General features: G+C 34.0%; 2 protein-coding genes and 1 pseudogene across 2 annotated transcripts; 1 reads left to right on the top strand and 2 right to left on the bottom strand.

The window, feature by feature from the left end:
* Positions 1-862: 862 nt before the first annotated feature.
* On the bottom strand, positions 863-6,352 carry LOC132066795 (cytochrome P450 CYP749A22-like). Its single transcript, XM_059460001.1, is given in 6 exon segments — positions 863-1,902; positions 2,405-2,655; positions 2,658-2,767; positions 4,985-5,217; positions 5,312-5,535; positions 5,855-6,352. Coding segments are annotated over 6 exon segments (1,521 nt in total). The 5' UTR covers positions 6,129-6,352; the 3' UTR covers positions 863-1,473.
* A 1,899-nt stretch (positions 6,353-8,251) lies between these two features.
* LOC132066794 (cytochrome P450 CYP749A22-like) lies at positions 8,252-11,101 on the top strand. The gene is made up of 5 exons (XM_059460000.1): positions 8,252-8,583; positions 9,013-9,236; positions 9,324-9,556; positions 9,642-10,017; positions 10,550-11,101. The coding sequence occupies exons 1-5, from the start codon at positions 8,298-8,300 to the stop codon at positions 10,976-10,978; spliced, it is 1,548 nt and encodes a 515-aa protein (XP_059315983.1). The 5' UTR covers positions 8,252-8,297; the 3' UTR covers positions 10,979-11,101.
* Positions 11,102-12,172: 1,071 nt separating this feature from the next.
* LOC132066793 (cytochrome P450 CYP749A22-like) lies at positions 12,173-16,222 on the bottom strand (annotated as a pseudogene).
* Between the last annotated feature and the right edge of the window lie 2,413 nt (positions 16,223-18,635).

The raw sequence follows: 18,635 nt of genomic DNA, 5'->3' as shown, positions 1-18,635 counted from the left end.
CTCCGTTGTCCAATTCGGTCAGCTACATTAGTCTATTGTGATAATGTTAGTGCCATATACCTATGTGTAATCCAATTCAAAGACCAACGCACTAAACATATTGAGATGGACATACATTTCGTACGTGAGAAAGTTGCCCGTGGAGAAGTTCGTGTCCTTCACGTCCCGTCCCGTTACCAGATCGCAGATATCTTCACTAAAGGTCTTCCGCGCGTGCTCTTTGATGATTTCAGGGACAGTCTAAGCGTACGACAACCTCCCGCTTCGACTGCGGGGGTGTGATAGACTATGTAATAATGTAAATATTGTAAATCTTCCCTTCCTTATGTATTGTAATCAGGTCCTGTAATTTAGGCTAGTATCATTCTAATAGGGGATACCTACTTTTGTATATAAGAACCTTGATACATCAATACAAGTCACGGATTGATTTCCTACAGTAACCCTTTTTTTTTTTTTGGGTTGCGAATGGCAAAAGGTGCTGGTCCTGCTGCCAATTGGAGTGATATGATCATCTACGATCCCAAATGTGTGTGTTTTTATAAACTGTACTGTTACATTTTTAGTTCTACTCCTTGCTCTTAATTATGATAATCATTGTTGTTGTTAGTACAATAACTACTATTACTTCTCTATCTATCCCCCGAAAGTTACATTATAGCTATTTGAAAAGACAGTTTTTTTATGCTTAATATGAAGCATATACAGTACTCTCCAACTTGCACAAAAATCCCTTTTACACACCTTTTCTTTGTGCCTATCCTTTTACACACCTCTCTGAATTATTCCTTTGGTTGCTTTACGCGACCACTCTTTCTTGACACTAGCAGTCATGGAGGTATAGCCAGGGCCGGAGGGAGAAAGGGCCAAGGGAACCCCTTCGGCGGAAAATTATCCTGTTTATACATGGTTTAAATTATTTCTTATGTATATATAGTAGACGTTGAACCCTCTTTGATTTCTCCGTGTATTTACTTTTTCATATTTTGAACCCTTTTAGTGAAAATCCTGGCTCTGCCACTGGTTATAGCGTCAAAAAGGTCTGAAATATTAATGTCCTTCAATTTGGAAGACCGTTTCTGCTAAATCTTCACTATAAGAACTTTCAGCCAATTATAAAAAAATAAAAAAATAAAAAGAGAGAAGAAAAACATGCGAACCATGCACCAATCACAAAAAAGACAAAGAAGGATTGAAATGGATACATATATTCATATAGCTGCACTAATTAGTTCGGAATTGAGACTATTACATAAGCATAAGTCGTTACACAATCAAGTTACTATGTTTAAACCTTAGCAGAATAATTTGTATGCAACTATACAAAGGGAGCAGTAAAGGAAATTAACTCAAAAGACACGTCAAAACAATACACGTGTTTATTTGCTTGGACAATTATAAATATAATAATATATGCTTCAGACTAAACCAATAATGAAGTCCCCGTTCATCTTTATATACATCAAGAGACCCCTAAATCTTGTGGAGAATGACTTTAACTCCATGCTGTGGACGAAGCATAAAAAGCTGAACAGGAGAGTGAACGTAAGTTGGTGAAATAGTGAACATGTAACGTTGTAGAACCATTGAAAGCGTAACTTTTGCTTCAATCATGGCAAAGTTCAAGCCTAAACAAGTTCGAGGTCCATAGCCAAATGGCAAGAATGCTACTGGATTATTGTTTGTAGCTTTGACAACCCCTTCTGTAAATCTTTCTGGTTTGAAAACATGTACATCTTCTCCCCATATTTTAGGATCATGTTGAACGGCTAGTGGTGATATATAAAGTTGCATTTGAGGTGGTAAAGTTAGCTTCCCTAGCTGAACTTTCTCAACAACTTTCCTTTTGATGAATGGCACTGGAGGGTACAATCTTAGAGATTCTTCTAGAATCATGTTCATCTACATTGATAAAACAAAGTAAAAATTTCTTAGAGCATGTTTAGCTTGAAAGTAGCCGATGAGCATTACGCAATAAACAAAACTAATTTATAAATGCACAATTATGTATTTCAGTTGAAATTGATAATAAGCTGTTGATGTTTAAGCCATTTTTCTATTAAAATGACTAGGATGCCATGAGAATTATCAAAAACTAAACACTAAAAAGGTGAAGGAGAAGGACGAATGACATAAATAGAATGGAAAGGGTGTTAGGGGTTTTGTTTTGAGACGGGTATTTCATTACAAAAGATGTTAGGACTAAATAGTAAAAAACTTGTTCAAACCAAAGCACTAATAAGCAGACTTTTGGTTGATTTTGGTTTATAAGCACTTTGGTGTTTAGCAAACGTATATAATCCAAAAAGTACTTATAAGTTGATAACTTACCCAAACTCCATCTTAGTATATACTTAATATGCATGCGACATCTATAGAAATATGATTAATCCTAGATGCTTACGATTTTCAGTTTTGATAGGCCATCTGCAGTAGGAACTTTCCGGTCATATGATTCAAGAACTTCTTTTCTTGCTTTTTCTTGCCAGTTCTTGTTTGTAGCTAGCAAGAAGATTGTCCATCCAAGTAAAGAAGTTGTTGTCTCGTGACCAGCAAAATAAAATGTCTTGCACTCATCGACTATATCTTCTACTGATATTCTATAATCTTGATAAGCCTCTAAGAGTTTCCCAAGGAAATCACTTCCAAAGATAGGTCCTCCCCGATCTTTTCCTGTTTTCTTTTCTTTATTATTTGAGTAATGCTGTCACGTATGCCCTGCTCGAGTTTCTCTGACTCTATTTCATCACAGCTTTTCCATATTTGACTACACAAAAGATAACAAATATGTTGCATAATTTGGTATTTAAGCTAAAAGCTTAAAATGCATGTTAAGAGCCCATTTGACTTAACTGATCAAAAGTAGTAGCTAAAAAGCATTTTTATATGCTGATCCTGTTTTTATAAATAAATAGTCATGGACAGAAGTGATGATACTAATCAACACTTTTTATGAGAAATAGCTTAAATGCCCTTAAATCTATTTACCAAAAAATGTAAATTTAAGGTATCTTTACATCGAAAAGGACAATAGCGGAAATGGAATGGAGGGAGAGTCCGGGGTTTTATTCTGGAAGGGTATTTCGGGGACTACAAAACAAATTAGGAATATAATAATATAAATTTTGTTTGGGCAAAGGTGCAAATATACCCCTCAACTTTGCGATTTAGAGCAGATATACCCCTCATTACAAAAGTAGTGTATATATACCCCTGTCCTTACAAAATGGTATATATACCCCTGCCGTTACAAAATGGTGCCAATATACCCTTTTCGCTAACGGAATTTAAAAAAAAAATCATTTAGGTTATTTTTTAATTAAAAAATGTCATGTGACTTAAAAAAAAAAGTCTACCCATTTTTTTTTAGTAGACATACTTTTGTAAAGACACATAGTAATTTTTTTCTGGTGGGTCGGGTCTGGTTCGTTTAGAAAAATACTTTGTGTCTTTAAAAAAATAAGTCTACCCATTTTTTTAAAAGATCCGGCCCCAACCCACCAGAAAAAAAATTACTATGTGGCTTAAGAAAAGTATGTCTCCTAAAAAAAATGGGTAGACCTTTTTTTTAAAGTCACGTGACATTTTTCTTAAATTAAAAATAACCTAAATGATTTTTTTTCAAAATCCCGTTAGCGAAAAGGGTATATTTACACCATTTTATAACGGCAGGGGTATATTTATACCATTTTATAACGGTAAGCTTATATTTACATCACTTTCGTAACGAAGGGTATATCTGCTCTAAATAACAAAATTGAGGATTATATTTACACCTTTTCCCATTTTGTTTAAACGAAAAGCGCTTATAAATGGAAAATTCACTAAGTTAGGAGAGACCAACTTATACCTTTGACTGAATTTGGCTTATAACTTTTTTAGTGTTTATTAAGGGGCGAAAATCATTTTCGCCCCCATCTTTGCTTTAAAGATCAAACTCCCCCCTCAACTTTAAACAATAGTCATTCTCCCCCTTTAAACCTATGCAATGTCTGTTTCGTCCTTATTATTTTCAATCCTCCATTTATATAATACATTTTTATATTATATGTAATATTTATTTTTTTTAACTTAGGTATTTATAAATTTATTTAAATTCATTAACATATTAAGTGGAATAATACTTTTATGAATTTGTCACGAAATCTAATGCTATTTTTTATAATTGTTAGCTCAATTTTTTTTTTTTTTTTTTGTAACTGGAAATTTTATTATCAAAGTATAGTAGTAATATTTATAATTATGCATTAAATATATGTATTTATAAGCATGTCTATGTATAATTAAATTTAACGTCTCTCTTATTCTCTATTGTCCATAAAAATAAACAAGTTTTGGTTGTAATTAATGGAATATTTCTTAAATTATAATTTAAAATTCATTTACAATATAAATAAATAATTTTTAAGAGTTCGTCTCTATTGTATATTTTTTTTTGTTTGTATTATTTGCATTAAAATATATTTATAAAGTTATTATTACTTATTATTTTTAGTTATATAAATAGATATTAGAGTTTTGATTGTTATTAATAAAATTTATTGTTTTATTTTGCTAATTTATTTCATTATAAAACATTATTAACTTATATACTCAATTAATTTTTTCGACTTTTTTTCACCCAGAAGATAATATTTATTTTTTATAGGAAATTTGTTACATAGATTAAGAAAAATGAAGAATATCTTGATTCTAAAAAGTACAAAAAAAAAAAAAAAAGACAAGTTGATAATGTAAGGATAAATTAGGAATTTAACAAAGTCAATTAGAATAAAGGGAGGAGAATGACTATTGTTCAAAGTTGAGGGGGGAGTTTGATTTTTCAAGTAAAGTTGAAGGGTGTAAATGATTTTCACGTGCATATATAAGCCAAAAAGCCCAATCAACTTACAAATTTACCTTAAGACTTCTTAGCTTTTCATGTAAAAAATTTCGATTATGAGATACAGCAATAAGTCTATGAACATCTAGTGGAGGGACACACCTGATACCAGGCAATCTGATTTTGTGAGCATTTCTTGAAACTAGCAAAGCTAACTTCATCAGCATCTGAAATATATTTTTTCCTTCTAAGTAACTACTTCCAAATGCTGTCCTTGAAATGATCTCTGATGTTAACAGCCTAAACTCTTCAAACACTTCAATTTCTTTATTTTCATAAATGTTCCACCTTTCCAGCATTTTCTCACAACTCATAATCATCACTGGAATCATATTCTGCATTCACAAGCATTATTTTAAAAAATTAGCACTTGGAGAAACAGATAACAAAAGGCATAATTTTGTTTCAAAAATTGCATAAGAATTTTACTTTTAGGCTTTCTCCATGAAAAACATGGTTGGCTAGTTTTCGCATTTTTGCCCATTTTTCGCCTTTAGATGACGAAACGCCGTCTCCTAAAAGCTTCTTGGAAAAGCCTTCAAGATCTATTTTGGGAAAATTGTTGTTTCTATTGCTCAGTATTTCTTTGAGAAGTTCTGGTTCAGTCACTACTAGTTCAGGTTGCACTCCATACCAGTAGAGAAAATTTGCCCCTGTAATGCGACAAGAGAAACAGAGAAAATATAAATTAGCCTTTTCTTATTCCAATTCTTTACACCATATAAGAAAACAAAAGGATTTAAGATATATACACTGACAGTGTAAAGAATTTCTTCTGCTATTGGCGTGTTTAACCTGTGATGGTAGGTTACGTATCGTTTTTTTCAGGTTACAATTAATGCTTATCAATAATTTACTTGTAATTACCTTATAAATGATTGAGTGTGTCTTTTACACCATCATCGCATAGAACTTAATCTTGAAACAAAAAGGTAATGAGAGAAGAAATAGTCTGACAATCTTTTAGTTTACCGTATAACTTCGTCCAAGAAAATATATGAGGTAGAATTCTTGGAACTATGTCATGTGACAAGTGATCCATGGCTTTGCTTATGGAGGCCTTTCTCATTTCCACAATATCTATAGTGTTTCCATGTAGGAACTTGTAAGGAGGACCTTGTATACCTTGAGATTTCATCAGAAATTGTACATGAAATGGAGTCCACCATAGCTTCTTAAAGATCCTAACAAGGATCACTGACAAAGAAAGGAAAAGAAAACTAGCAACAATGCTGATCATCATCATATGATCGAAAGATGTTCGAGCTTTTTTTAATCCAAATATTGGATGGACATCATGAGCGATGTTGGTTTTCTAATATCCTTGACTAAGTTTGAGCATATTAGCTCGAATTAGAGGACAAATAAATTCAGATACTGGTTTTGGCTTCATCAATAGCATTTCAAATTGGCAACAAAAAATTGGATTAATCGTACATTAGCTATTGTAATATCTAGGATCACCATTCTTGTTTTGCTCTTGACAAAGATTTGAGATCAATAGACGGTGTGGTCCATGAAAGTTAGTCCATGAAAGTTAAGGCGTCAGCAGTGACTACAATGGATTATTTTATGCCAAAACACAGTACAATAATTCCATATTATAAAGAAGAGATTGAAAACGAGAAGTCTCAAGGCAAGTGTGCCGAATCTTTTCCTAGTACATGCACAAGATCATTAAAACTTAAACAGATTTTCAACATGAGTTTATATAATAGTATATATGATTGCATAATGTTCAGTCATTATTACAGCCTAATTCTATGTGTTTCTTGGGCCATATGAAGTATATGTTTGGTGCAAAATAAAACATTTTGAGGATGTCCTCTACTTCAAACCTGAAAAATCACTACAAGAAAGTACAACAATGGCAACAGCTCTTTTGACAACAAAAATAATATAGTTGACAAAATTCAATATTTGGCAACAACTTAGTTTTATTGTTGACATATGTGATGAATCTTTTAAAAATATATATATTTTTTTTGTTGCCAAACAATTTAATTTTGTTGCCATAGTATGGACTGTTGTTGCAAAAAGTACTTTTGGCAACAACAAAAAAAGTTGTTGCACGTTGTTGCAATAACTGTCGTTGGGAAAAGTTTATGCAACAACAAAAAAAATATTGTTGTTCAAAAGCATTTTAGAAGAATAGCCTATCTCTCCGCAACAAAAATATTTTTTGTTGGCTAATGTCTTCTTTCTTGTAGAGAATAGAATGTCAATTTTCATGATTTCATGCTTGGACCACATAAATATGTGTATCTTTTTATTAGAAAATGATCTAATTTCATATTTTAAAAGGTATTTCTGATGGCTATGTAAGGGAGACATCATGTTAAGTTGATTAATGTGTACTTCTATTCATAGAATATCATCTGATTTTCATATCTTGAAAAAATTACTGATGGCTATGTGAGGAAGGCATCATTTTAAAATCATCTTGATTTGATATCCTTTATCTTTAGTTTATCTGTATGCTTTCACAAAGAATTTAATAAAAGCTATGATAATATGAAATCAATCATCGTGGTACTTGTTAATATTGGTGCTTATGCAAGTACCTTGTGTCCTTTAGCTACGGTAATATGAAATCAATAATGGTACAGTTTGTTAATATTGCTTATTGCAAGTATCGTGTGGACCTCTTAATGACATTTTAAGAACCTTAGCTTTCATGCTTGATGTATGCTGCTAGTTGGAGATATTCGAAAGGTAAAATTACAAAATTGCAATTAGTTATTGAAGTAAGAAGTCTTGCCTTTATATAATATGAATTGAATTTCAAGATATGATTTTGAAATCAGACAAAGATAGTGTAGTTAATACAAGAGGAAGTTAATTATATGCCAATTGACCTACCGAAATAAGTTTGATCTCTCGTGAATGCTCAGTATTCTAATCCCAATCATGCATAACGTAATTATAGATCAGATTCATTGTAACTGTTAGACGATATACTTTTCCTTCGTCAATTGTGTAAAAGTTTCAAATTTAATGATTCTAGTTACTCCAAATAGTTTCAGTAAATACTGGAACTATTTATTGTGATCAGGGGGTTCTGGAAAAACAAAGAGTACTTCTTTTGCTAAAAGCAGCTCTCAGAAGCCTCTCAAATTCTAAAAGAGTAAAACAGCAATGTTAAAAACTCAGATCCTTCAAAAAGTTATATTCATCTTAGTTAAACTTAATAGTAACTCTTTAAGAGCTAATAAATCTAACATCTCTCTAATAACGGCAAAGCTGGTATCTATATGTGTCTGTCTTTATTTCCAACATATTGATTACCTACTTTGAGTAATGTAATCTCTAATAAGACACATCATTGTCACAAAATCTTGTTTAAATGTAATCACAGAGTTAAAACAGAAATACATTTCACTCAATTCTCAGATCACAACTGAATAACCTAAATATGGATTTAGGGGGAAGTATCTTTGTCTTCTTTTTCACTACCCTTTGGTTCTATCTCCTATGGACACTCATAAAATTCCTTTATTCAGTATGGTGGATGCCACTTCAAATACAAAATAAAATGATCTCTCAGGGAATCAAAGGTCCCCCTTATAGATTTCCTCGTGGGAATACCAAAGATATCTCCTTTATGAGAAGCCAAACTATGGACAAACCCATGGTAGATATTTCTCATGACATTTTCCCAAGAATTCAACCTCATGTTTACTCATGGACAAGGATTTATGGTAAGAAAAATACAGATTAGATTTGATGCACACAATAATTTATGGATTTAAGTTATATCCGGACCATGTCAATATTTCTTATTATGTCAGTGTAGTTTAATCTGTGATAACATGTAAGTTACTATTCTTATCAAGTTATCTATAATTAGGGATGGAACTAGAGGGTGCATGGGGGTTCGAACCCCCTTTGCTGAAGAATTACGCTGTATATATCAGGTCAATTTTTATTTTTATTTTGTATGTATATATAATGGAAGTTGAATCTCCTTGACTTCTTCGAGTGTTTACTTCTATATAATTTGAATCCCTTTAGTGAAAGTCTTGGCTCCGCCACTCCCTATAATTACCTTATAAGTGACCTGATTGTGTAATTGTCGTCAATTTATAGGGCTTAAACTCATCATTTAATTGTTTGTTTGGTGATGACAGGGAGGAATTTCCTCACTTGGCATGGCTCAAAACCGTACTTATTTGTCACCGAACCAGAGCTTATCAAAGAAATATTGGCCAACAAAGAAGATACTTACCCAAAAATGGACATGGAAGGCTATGCTAAGAAGCTATTAGGGGAAGCACTTATAACAAATGAAGGTGAAAAATGGGCAAAAGTAAGAAAACTGGCCAACCACACTTTCCATGCCGAAAGCCTGAAAGTAAGACTTCTAGCTTTACAATATCACTATTTCGTCTTTAAGATGATAAACTCTGACCTTAATATGAATGGATGAAATTATGCACAGCGTATGGTACCAGAAATGAGTGAAAGTGTTCAAACAATGCTAGAAAGATGGAAAGAACATGATGGAAAAGAGTTTGACATGTTCAAGGATTTTGGACTGTTAACAACTGAAGTAATTTCCAGGACAGCATTTGGAAGCAGCTACATGGAAGGCAAACATATCTTCGAGATGGTGGCAAAATTGACCGCAATAACTGTAAAGAACGTTTATACGGTCAGATTTCCTGGAATCAGGTAACCTGCATACTAGGAATCAAGATATCACAGTAATTGATGGAATTTCTGAAGATAATTGTAGGTCCTTTTTTTAATTTTGCAGTATGCTAATAAGAACAGATGATGAAATTGAAGCAGAGAGACTTGAAAGAGGGATCAAGAGCTCCATTCTCGAGCTAGTAACGAAAAGAGAACAGGTTAAAGATGGAATATTTGAGAATTTTGGAACTGATTACCTAGGGCAACTAATGAAGCTTTTGCACGAGCCGGACACAGACAAGAGTATCACAATAGATCAAATGATCGACGAGGTCAAGGCATTGTTTGGTGCTGGACATCTTACAACTACAAGTTTACTTGGCTGGTCTGTTTTTCTCTTAGCACTTCATCCTGAATGGCAAGAAAAAGCCAGAAAGGAAGTGTTTACATTCTGTGGCCTTAAAAACCCAACTTCTGATGCAATCGCAAGACTAAGAACAGTAAGCAAAGCTCTCAATAGTGAATTACGTGACCATCTCATCTGAAAGATTAAGCTATTAGAAAGAGTACTTTTATTTACTTAATACTCCTTCTATCCCAACTCATGTGGCACCGTTTGACTAGGCACAAAGTTTAAGAAAGAAAGCAACACTCTTGAAAATTTGTGGTCTAAAACAAATCTTAGATATTTGTGTGACTATAAATTATTTCATTACGCGTACAAGGAAAATTCTAAAGTTAAGTTATTTCTAAAACATTCTTTTGAGAGAAACTGAAAAGGAAAGGGTGCCACAAAAATTAGGATGGAGTGAGTAATATCTTCAACACACTCCTTCAAGTGTTGGCTTGATTCCTTTTGATGTACTAAGTGTGTGGAAATTCTTTTAGATAATCCGTGGGTGTGAGACTTGAACTGTCTGCTCTGATACTATATTGAATTGTGTGATCATCTCAACTAAAAGTTTAAACTGTTAGTGAGCACACTTTTATTTATTATATTTTCAACCGTTTCCGTTTTTTTTCTTCTTGCAGATGAACATGATACTTAATGAATGTATGAGATTGTATCCTCCGGTTATAACAGTGACAAGGAAAGTTGAAAGAGAAGTCAGGCTAGGGAACATGACACTTCCTGCTAACATGACGATTTTCATGCCAATTCTGTCACTGCACCATGATCCTGGAATATGGGGCGAAGATGTTCACGTTTTCAAACCAGAGAGGTTTGCAGAAGGGGTAGCTAAAGCAACTAACAACAATGCAGCAGCATTTTTCCCCTTTGGATTGGGACCTCGTACTTGTGTTGGTCTGAACTTCACAACCAATGAAGCAAAGATTGCCCTTTCGATGATTTTGCAGCGTTTTAAGTTCACTCTGTCACCTAATTATGTGCATTATCCATCTGATGTTTTCATTTTAACTCCCAAGGATGGAGTTAAAGTTGTCCTTGAATCCATTTAGGTATATCTATGTCTCTAAATAATGTAACAATAAATTAATGTAATGAAAACCAAGCTTCCAAATTCATGAGTTCATTGGGTTCTCAATTTAATATTTGTAAATATTGAGTAGATTTTTTAATATATATACAGGGTTTGGACTAAAATTACTGGATTCGATCGAAACGTAGGTAAGCTTCTAACTCCGCCCCCCACTCCTTTAGCACTCACTTAAATACTTTAGTAATTGCTATCTGAGTGAATAGGGATGGATGGAGTAATTAGTTTCCTCATTTTTGCCCATTTTTCACCTTTAAATGACGAAACCCACCTCCTAAAAGCCTTCGAGATCTATTGCAGGTTGCAGTCCATACTATTGATTGTCTGCATAGTTGCCCTTGTATTATGACAAGAGAAACAGAGACAATACAAGTCAGTTTCTCTTTCTGAGTCAGGTTTTTGTAGGCCATGAGAGCAAATTAAAAATGCACCACTGAAAGAAATTACTATGTGATATTTACCATCAAAGGTTGTGGTGCGGTGGTAGTTCAGGTTCTGGAAATGAAGTCACCTTTGAATAGCACACACTTTACCCCAAAGTAGGAATTTCCGATGGAATCCTTAATTAGTTCGCTATTTTTCTGAATTCAGATATCGGATATACTTGAGCGTCTATGGTTTTCTAAGGTACTAAAGTTGAGAATATTAAGTCGAATTAGAAGACAAATACTGGCTTTGGCTTCATCAATAGCATTTCAAATTTGCATTAAGATCGCCATTCTTGTTTTGTTCTTGATGAGTAGTTGGTGTGGTCCATGAAAGTTTAGGTGTGAACATTGACTACTATGGATTATTTCATGCCAAAATGCAGTGCAATAATTCCATATTATAAAAACAGATTGAGAGTTAGAAGAGTCAAGACAAAAAGGATATAATGATCTCTCTCTCTCTCTTTCCTATTACATGAACAAGATTACTAAAACTTAAACAGATAATAAAGATTATTTAATTTTATAGTATATGATTGTGTTTTAGATGATTCCTTGGGCGTATGAAGAAACATGTTTGGTACAGAAAAAAAATTCAGGATGTTGTCTATGCATTCGTGTCAAATCCTTTAAATATTAGTATGCATTTTCGTATGACCTAACACGAATACATCAACATTTTTAAAGCATCCGAGCAACATTCAAGCAGCTATGCCAAGAGGAGAGCATGGAAACGATGGACACGATTTTCTTATTTGATTGTTCCTAAAGACTAATCATGATGGTAACTGGAGAAAGGGCTCGCGAAGAGCTTCGCGTCCAATATGGAACTGAAGTTTCTACAATTAGTGCATTTAATAATACAACACAAAAGGTTTAAAATAACAATCAAAGCTAACATTTTACTTAAAGTAACAATAGAGGACAATAAGAATAAGAACACACAATCCAAACAGGGTGTTAATGAAACACTAACTAAGTGAAAGTTTATTAGTACTAATTATGATACTCGATAATTTTACAGTGGATTAAGCAAGATCTGGACTTCCTGTTTAGGCTGGAGGTTGAGAATCACAGCGGGCGAGTGAGTGTAGTTTGGTGAAAGAGTGAACTTGTAGCGCTGCAAGATCATAGAGAGTGCTATTTTGGCTTCCATATTTGCAAAATTCATGCCAACACATTTTCGAGGACCAAAGCCGAATGGTAAAAAAGCCATCAACTGGTCCCTTGTTGCTTTAGCCACCCCTTCAGCAAACCTCTCCGGTTTGAAAAGGTGAGCATCTTCTCCCCATAATTCACAGCTATTCTGAACTGATAAATGGGGAACATACAATCCAATTCCTTCCGGAATTGTAAGGCCCCCCAATTTTGTGTTTCTGGTCGCTCTTCTTAAAATATAGACCACCGGTGGATAAAGCCTCAGAGTCTCATTTAAAACCATGCCCACCTGCAAAGGCGAATTCAGAATCTAAAGTCAGCGAATGAATATGGGTTATAACTTTTGGGGTGTTGACAAGAAAGGACAGGGGAGGATGTAACCTTCTTGGCCGTTTATATAGGCTACAATGTTTACGTGAGCGGTTAGGATGGAGCAAAGGCAATTCAGAATAAAGTCGGTGGATTCAGAATAAATGTTCAGAAGAAGAGTTTATCATATATGTATGTTTCTTTTTTTCTTTTCTTGCGCATATATATACATAGTTCGTGCGGAAAATAAGTTCAGTTGAACTCATGAAACTCATCCTAGATCCGCCTCTGTTAGTTCATTACTAGTAAAAAAAAAAAATAGAAATTAGTGACGGACAAAGTTTGTGGCTAAACAGCAAAATCCGTCGCTAATCCTATTTAGCAACGGATTATCAAAAAAGTTTGTTAGCTACGAGCAATTTAGTGACGGATTTTGTAGCTAATTCCAGTTTTTTTTATTTTTTTTATTTTTTTTAGTGATTGTGCATGTGTTAAAGATATGGTCAGCCTAAGAATTATTCGGGGAAAGAAATTCAGGTTCTTACAATGTGTAGTCTTGAAATGCTATCTGTCTTTGGATTTTCTTGGCTGTAGAGTTCAAGTACTTCCTTTCTTGCTTTATCTTGCCAATCTGGATGGATTGCTAGGAGAAGAACACTCCAGCTTAGTAGATTGGTGGTTGTTTCATGTGCAGCAAAATAGAATGTTTTACATTCGTCAATGATGTCATCCACTGAGATTCTTGTTTTCACATCATGGTGAGCCTTCAAGAGTGATCCAAGAAAATCACTTCCATAACTCTCTGCTTGTCCTGTTTTGACATTATCTTCTCTTTTCTTTAGCATTAACATGATCGAGTCACTAAGAGCGTCTCGAAGCTTGCCAGATTCTATATCCTCAGATGTCCTGAAAAGTTTCCTACAAAGGCAGACAAGTTTAATGATATATAAATGAAGTGTAAATTGACGTAAATTAAGAGTTGTGTTTTTAAGTCATACTTGATTCCAGGAATCCTCGTCTTTCCCGAGGCCATGTAAATGAGTAGAGATAATTTGTCCAACATTTGGAATATATGCTTCCCCTCCAAGTAGCTGCTTCCAAATGCAGTTCTGGAGATGACCTCCGCGCTCATATTCCTGAAATGTTCATACACTTCAATTTCTTTACCTTCATAAGATTTCCATGTTTTCAACATTGCTTCCGCACTTCCTATCATTGCTGGAATCATTTCCTGTAGGAGTGGCAAAATCAGCTCATGAAAACATGTGTGTGTTTTGTGTGTGTGTGTGTGGGGGGGGGGGGGGGGGGTTGTTATTTTGACTAATTCAGCCTATTTAAAAGTTGAGCTGATTTGAGCTAAATATATAGCCCAAATTGTCCCATGAAAAACTTTCTCAAAATATTTTTTAGTTTGATAGGTATATATAACAATAATAAAGATTTTTTTTAAAATTAGTTTTGCTTGTTAAACTAAGCAAATTATAAGAGAAATAAAAAATAAAAACTTGTTAACAGTTGAGCGGGTTGGGTTAGGGCCCATTGTTTAGCCTATTTCAAGTAACCTTTGGACGGGTTAAGGGTCTAACATTTATTAACTCAATTTATTTTATCTCGCCCAAATTCAGTTCAATCTGCCGATTCACCACCTCTAATCTTCTAGTTTACCTGGATAACTCTAGGTAATATTAGGCTTTATTTTTAGCTTTTTGAAACTATATCAACTACTACAAGAAGATTTAGGAGTTTCACCTTCAAGCTTTGTCCATGGAAAGCATACTCAGCCACTTTCCGAAGTTTTGACCATTTCTGTCCTTCTGAAAAAGGAAGTCCATTCCCAAATAAATCCACTAAAGGACCATCAAATTCACGCTGAGCTAATGCACCCTCCTTGTTGCTAAGAATTTCTTTTATCAAGTTAACATCAGTTACAACCAATTCTGGCTGAGAACCATACCAAAAAAGAAAAGTTCTTCCTGATACATAAATTCAGAAGTCGGTTAGGTTAATATTAAGCAGCGACCAAATTTAGGATTTTAAGAAGATGAGTGCACTATTACCTTTAAAATAGGCATTCAGTTTGATTATTACTTTATCCAATTTCAAGTGAAGAACCTTTTATTATACATTTGATTTGGCCAAGTGAGATACTTTTTATGGTTACGATTTTCTGGCGGAAAATATCCCAATACTAATTCCTCTAAACTTGAACAAAATCAGAAAAAAAATATGTCGAGAAAAAACCAGAAATTAATAAAGATTTTTGTCCGAAAAGAACCTTTCGAGAAATTAAAGAAAACCAACATCGTCATTAATTAAGCTAACAACTCGCAATAGCTCAAACCAAGTCCACAAATCAAAAAAAAAAAAGTTTGCGAAAAAGAAAAAAGATTGATAAAGAAATTAGGAAAAGGTGTATGACCTTTAATTCATTCATAGAGATTGTTGGGAATCAAACCCATTACCTAATATGTGATGGTGCACACAACCACCAATGCACCAAGCTACTTCTCTAAACATAACATAGCAGGGTAATACATAATCTAGAGAGGGAAACATGAATTCACGTGAACCATACCCCTCCACGCTGATCCACCATCAATATTAGGCAACAACAACAACATACCCAGTATAGGCCCACAAGTGGGGCCTGGGGAGGGTGAGTGTATGCAGACCTTATCTCTACCTTGAGAGGTAGAGAGCCTGTTTCCGATAGACCCTGAGCTCAAGAAAAGCAACTCCGAAAAGTAGAAAAAAAAAAATAACGGAAGTGAAGAAGTCATATCAAAGCATATGAAACAAGGAACAGTAACTACAAGAAGTAATTTTACAAAAAACAATAGATAATAACAAACATCAAAGGACAAGAAACTACATGAGTAGTAATAAAAGAAAGGAAATAATTACCATATAGCTTCATCCATAAGTGGAACTGAGGCTGCAATCTTGAGAACATGTCATGTGTGAGCTCCATAGGAGCAGTATTAGATTTCATTACTATGTCTCTAATTTCTGTGTCATTCCCATTAGGAAACTGGTAAGGTGAACCTCTGATCCTTGTGATTTCATCATATGTTGTAAGGAAATTGGATACCACCATGATTTGTACAAATACCTTGAAAGAAATATCAGTAGTAGGCCAAGAAAAACTAAGAAGAATGTTATCATTATTGCTTAAAGTCTTCTTGGATCAGTGAGAATATAATGTCAATTTAAAGCTGGTAGGGTGAAAATAAATACTTTTGGTTGTTTATGAAACTGTTGAATTCTCTTGACATAAGATGAGATTTTAATGTAGTAGTAAAAGGTGTTCATAAACTGTCTTAAGTGTACACCTAGTATTTTTCTGAATCACTTTATATGAGTTTCTACAAAAGATAAGGATGTACACTCATTTAATTAATTAAATTGCCCCTGTTGTGCATGTTCTCACCTACTATGCTGATCTAGTATAAAACAAGATGATCAATTAAACTAATATATGTCATGGTTAGTTGGCCTTTATTGAAATCACATGGAGCTAAACCTTATATTAGAATTATAACGGAATCTCTTCCAAGACAGAGACAAAACATTCCTCTTTTACCAATGTGAATTATGGAGGGACGTCCCTCGACAACAAAGCTTTACCTATGGGTCTTAGATTCTAGAAAAAGAAAGTTATCGAGTTATTATTTATACATATTAAGTGAATTTTTTTAACATAAATAAAAAGAATGCGCCAAAGATACTGAACTCTGTCGAACCCATAAGCGGAATTCTAGCTCCGGCCCTATCCATGACATGCACAAAGTAGAGCACGAAAAGGAGATGGGCCTAATTAATTAAACGGTCTATGATGTGCATGTTTTTAACCTGGTCTGCTGCTCAAGTATAAAACAAACCGACAGATTAAACTAATACTCCCTCCGGATCAAAAAGAGTGTCCACTTAGCCATTTGCACGCCCCTTAAAAATACTAATTCCTAGAAAGAAATAGGTAATTTGACTAAACTTCCCCTAATTAAATAGAAATTGGGATTTGATCACATAGCACTTAATAGGGGCAAATTTGAAAAAATAAGGTTAATACTTTCTTGATTTGATAAGTGAACACTCTTTTTGACCCAAGAAAGACACTCTTTTTTATCCGGAGGGAGTATGTCATTATTAGTACTAATATGTCATTATTAGCTAGCCTTGGCTCATTAAATCACATGGAGCTAAACCTTAACTATTCTATCCATATATACCTGCATTCTCATATTTCACAAACAAAAAGCCACTTTGTATGAAGGTCGTTAGGTTTTCTATTTCTATTTTTGCTCGACTCCTCTTTTATTCGAGGTACAAGAGTCCAATGGTTCACTTATTACATAATCTCTTTTCTTTACATTTTCTTTTTGTCCAATTTTCTAACAATTTTCGGTCAGAGACAAATATGAAAATATTTACCAAGAACAAGTGAACTAGAAAACAATTTATCAGGTAAACGTTGTGTCGTGGCAACAAGCTGTTAGTGCTATGATTTTAATGATGATAAACTATTTTTATGTAGGTACAATACTCAAAGGAACCTAAAGATGCAGCAAGCCCACTGGACAAATAAAACCCATTTGACAAGTAAAGCTCAGTCGGCTACAAATGGAAACAACCACGAAGTGCAAAGAAAATAAGCACAAGCTTATTTATGAGAATAAAGTACCAAATCAAGCCAAAGTTTCTATCAAGTAAGATTACAGAATCTTACGCTATGTCAAAGGAAAGGAAATCAGTCAAGAGATCAATCAGTGTCAATCATGAAGATTGCAAGTTTAATCAAATCAGGATCAACAAAGAAACGAGTACCAAAGTTGAACCATTCCAACAAGGCAAATACTGGCCATATGAAGAACAAGGAAAGAAGTCGTACAACATTAATAACTCTTGCTTTTTTCTTGGAAATTAGGATCCTCAATATTCCTAATTTACAAGGATCAATTCTCTTGGGTTGATATCTCTGCTGGAAGAGTCTAACGGCTACAAAATTGAGGAATATAAATACAAGACTCCAGAGACGAAGAAACTTATACCTTTGTCTCATTCTCTGCTTTACTTTTCATAAACATTGTATTTCTGAGTGATCTATAGTGTGAACAAAAAAGAAAGGAGAGATATAGTATAGTTTGTGAGGCACTGTATCAAAAGATTACTAGTGTTTTGAGTGTAGTCGTAGGAGCTCCATTCAAACAATGTGCCAAACCTTTCACAAAAGAGCTGCAGAGAACACCCCTGCAACCCAAGGGGACTGAATTAGGATTCACATTAAATCTGAACCAGTATAAAATATCTGGTGTCATTTAATTTCTGCATTACTTTAGAGTCGACTAGTTTGTTCAGATAGTCGACCCCCCCCCTTCTTGCACTTTCACAAGCCACTATCTTGAAAGAAATTTCGGTCCGATTAGGGTGCTAATTGATTAGGCCGATCTCTCCCCAAGGTTCTATAGACTTCCAAACCCATGCACACGTGGCTACAATTTTGGGATTTTGTTGCTCCCAAACGCACACACAAGTATACGTGGTCGTACAAGTAATATAGACTGTTAAGTCCAGATATCGATCCCACAGAGACTTAGATTCTACTGTTAAATTAATTCAAATTCGGATGAAACTATTCAAGAAAGTGAAAATCAAGATGTTTATTGTACTAAACTAAAGGCGAAAAGTAAACAATTTGTGATGAGTGTTTTTGTGGTGGAATATCTT

Source organism: Lycium ferocissimum, chromosome 8 (assembly GCF_029784015.1).
Source record: "Lycium ferocissimum isolate CSIRO_LF1 chromosome 8, AGI_CSIRO_Lferr_CH_V1, whole genome shotgun sequence".
Lineage (NCBI taxonomy): Eukaryota > Viridiplantae > Streptophyta > Magnoliopsida > Solanales > Solanaceae > Lycium > Lycium ferocissimum.
The sequence above is the reverse complement of the archived record's forward strand: the minus strand, read 5'-3'. Positions and strand labels throughout refer to the sequence as shown.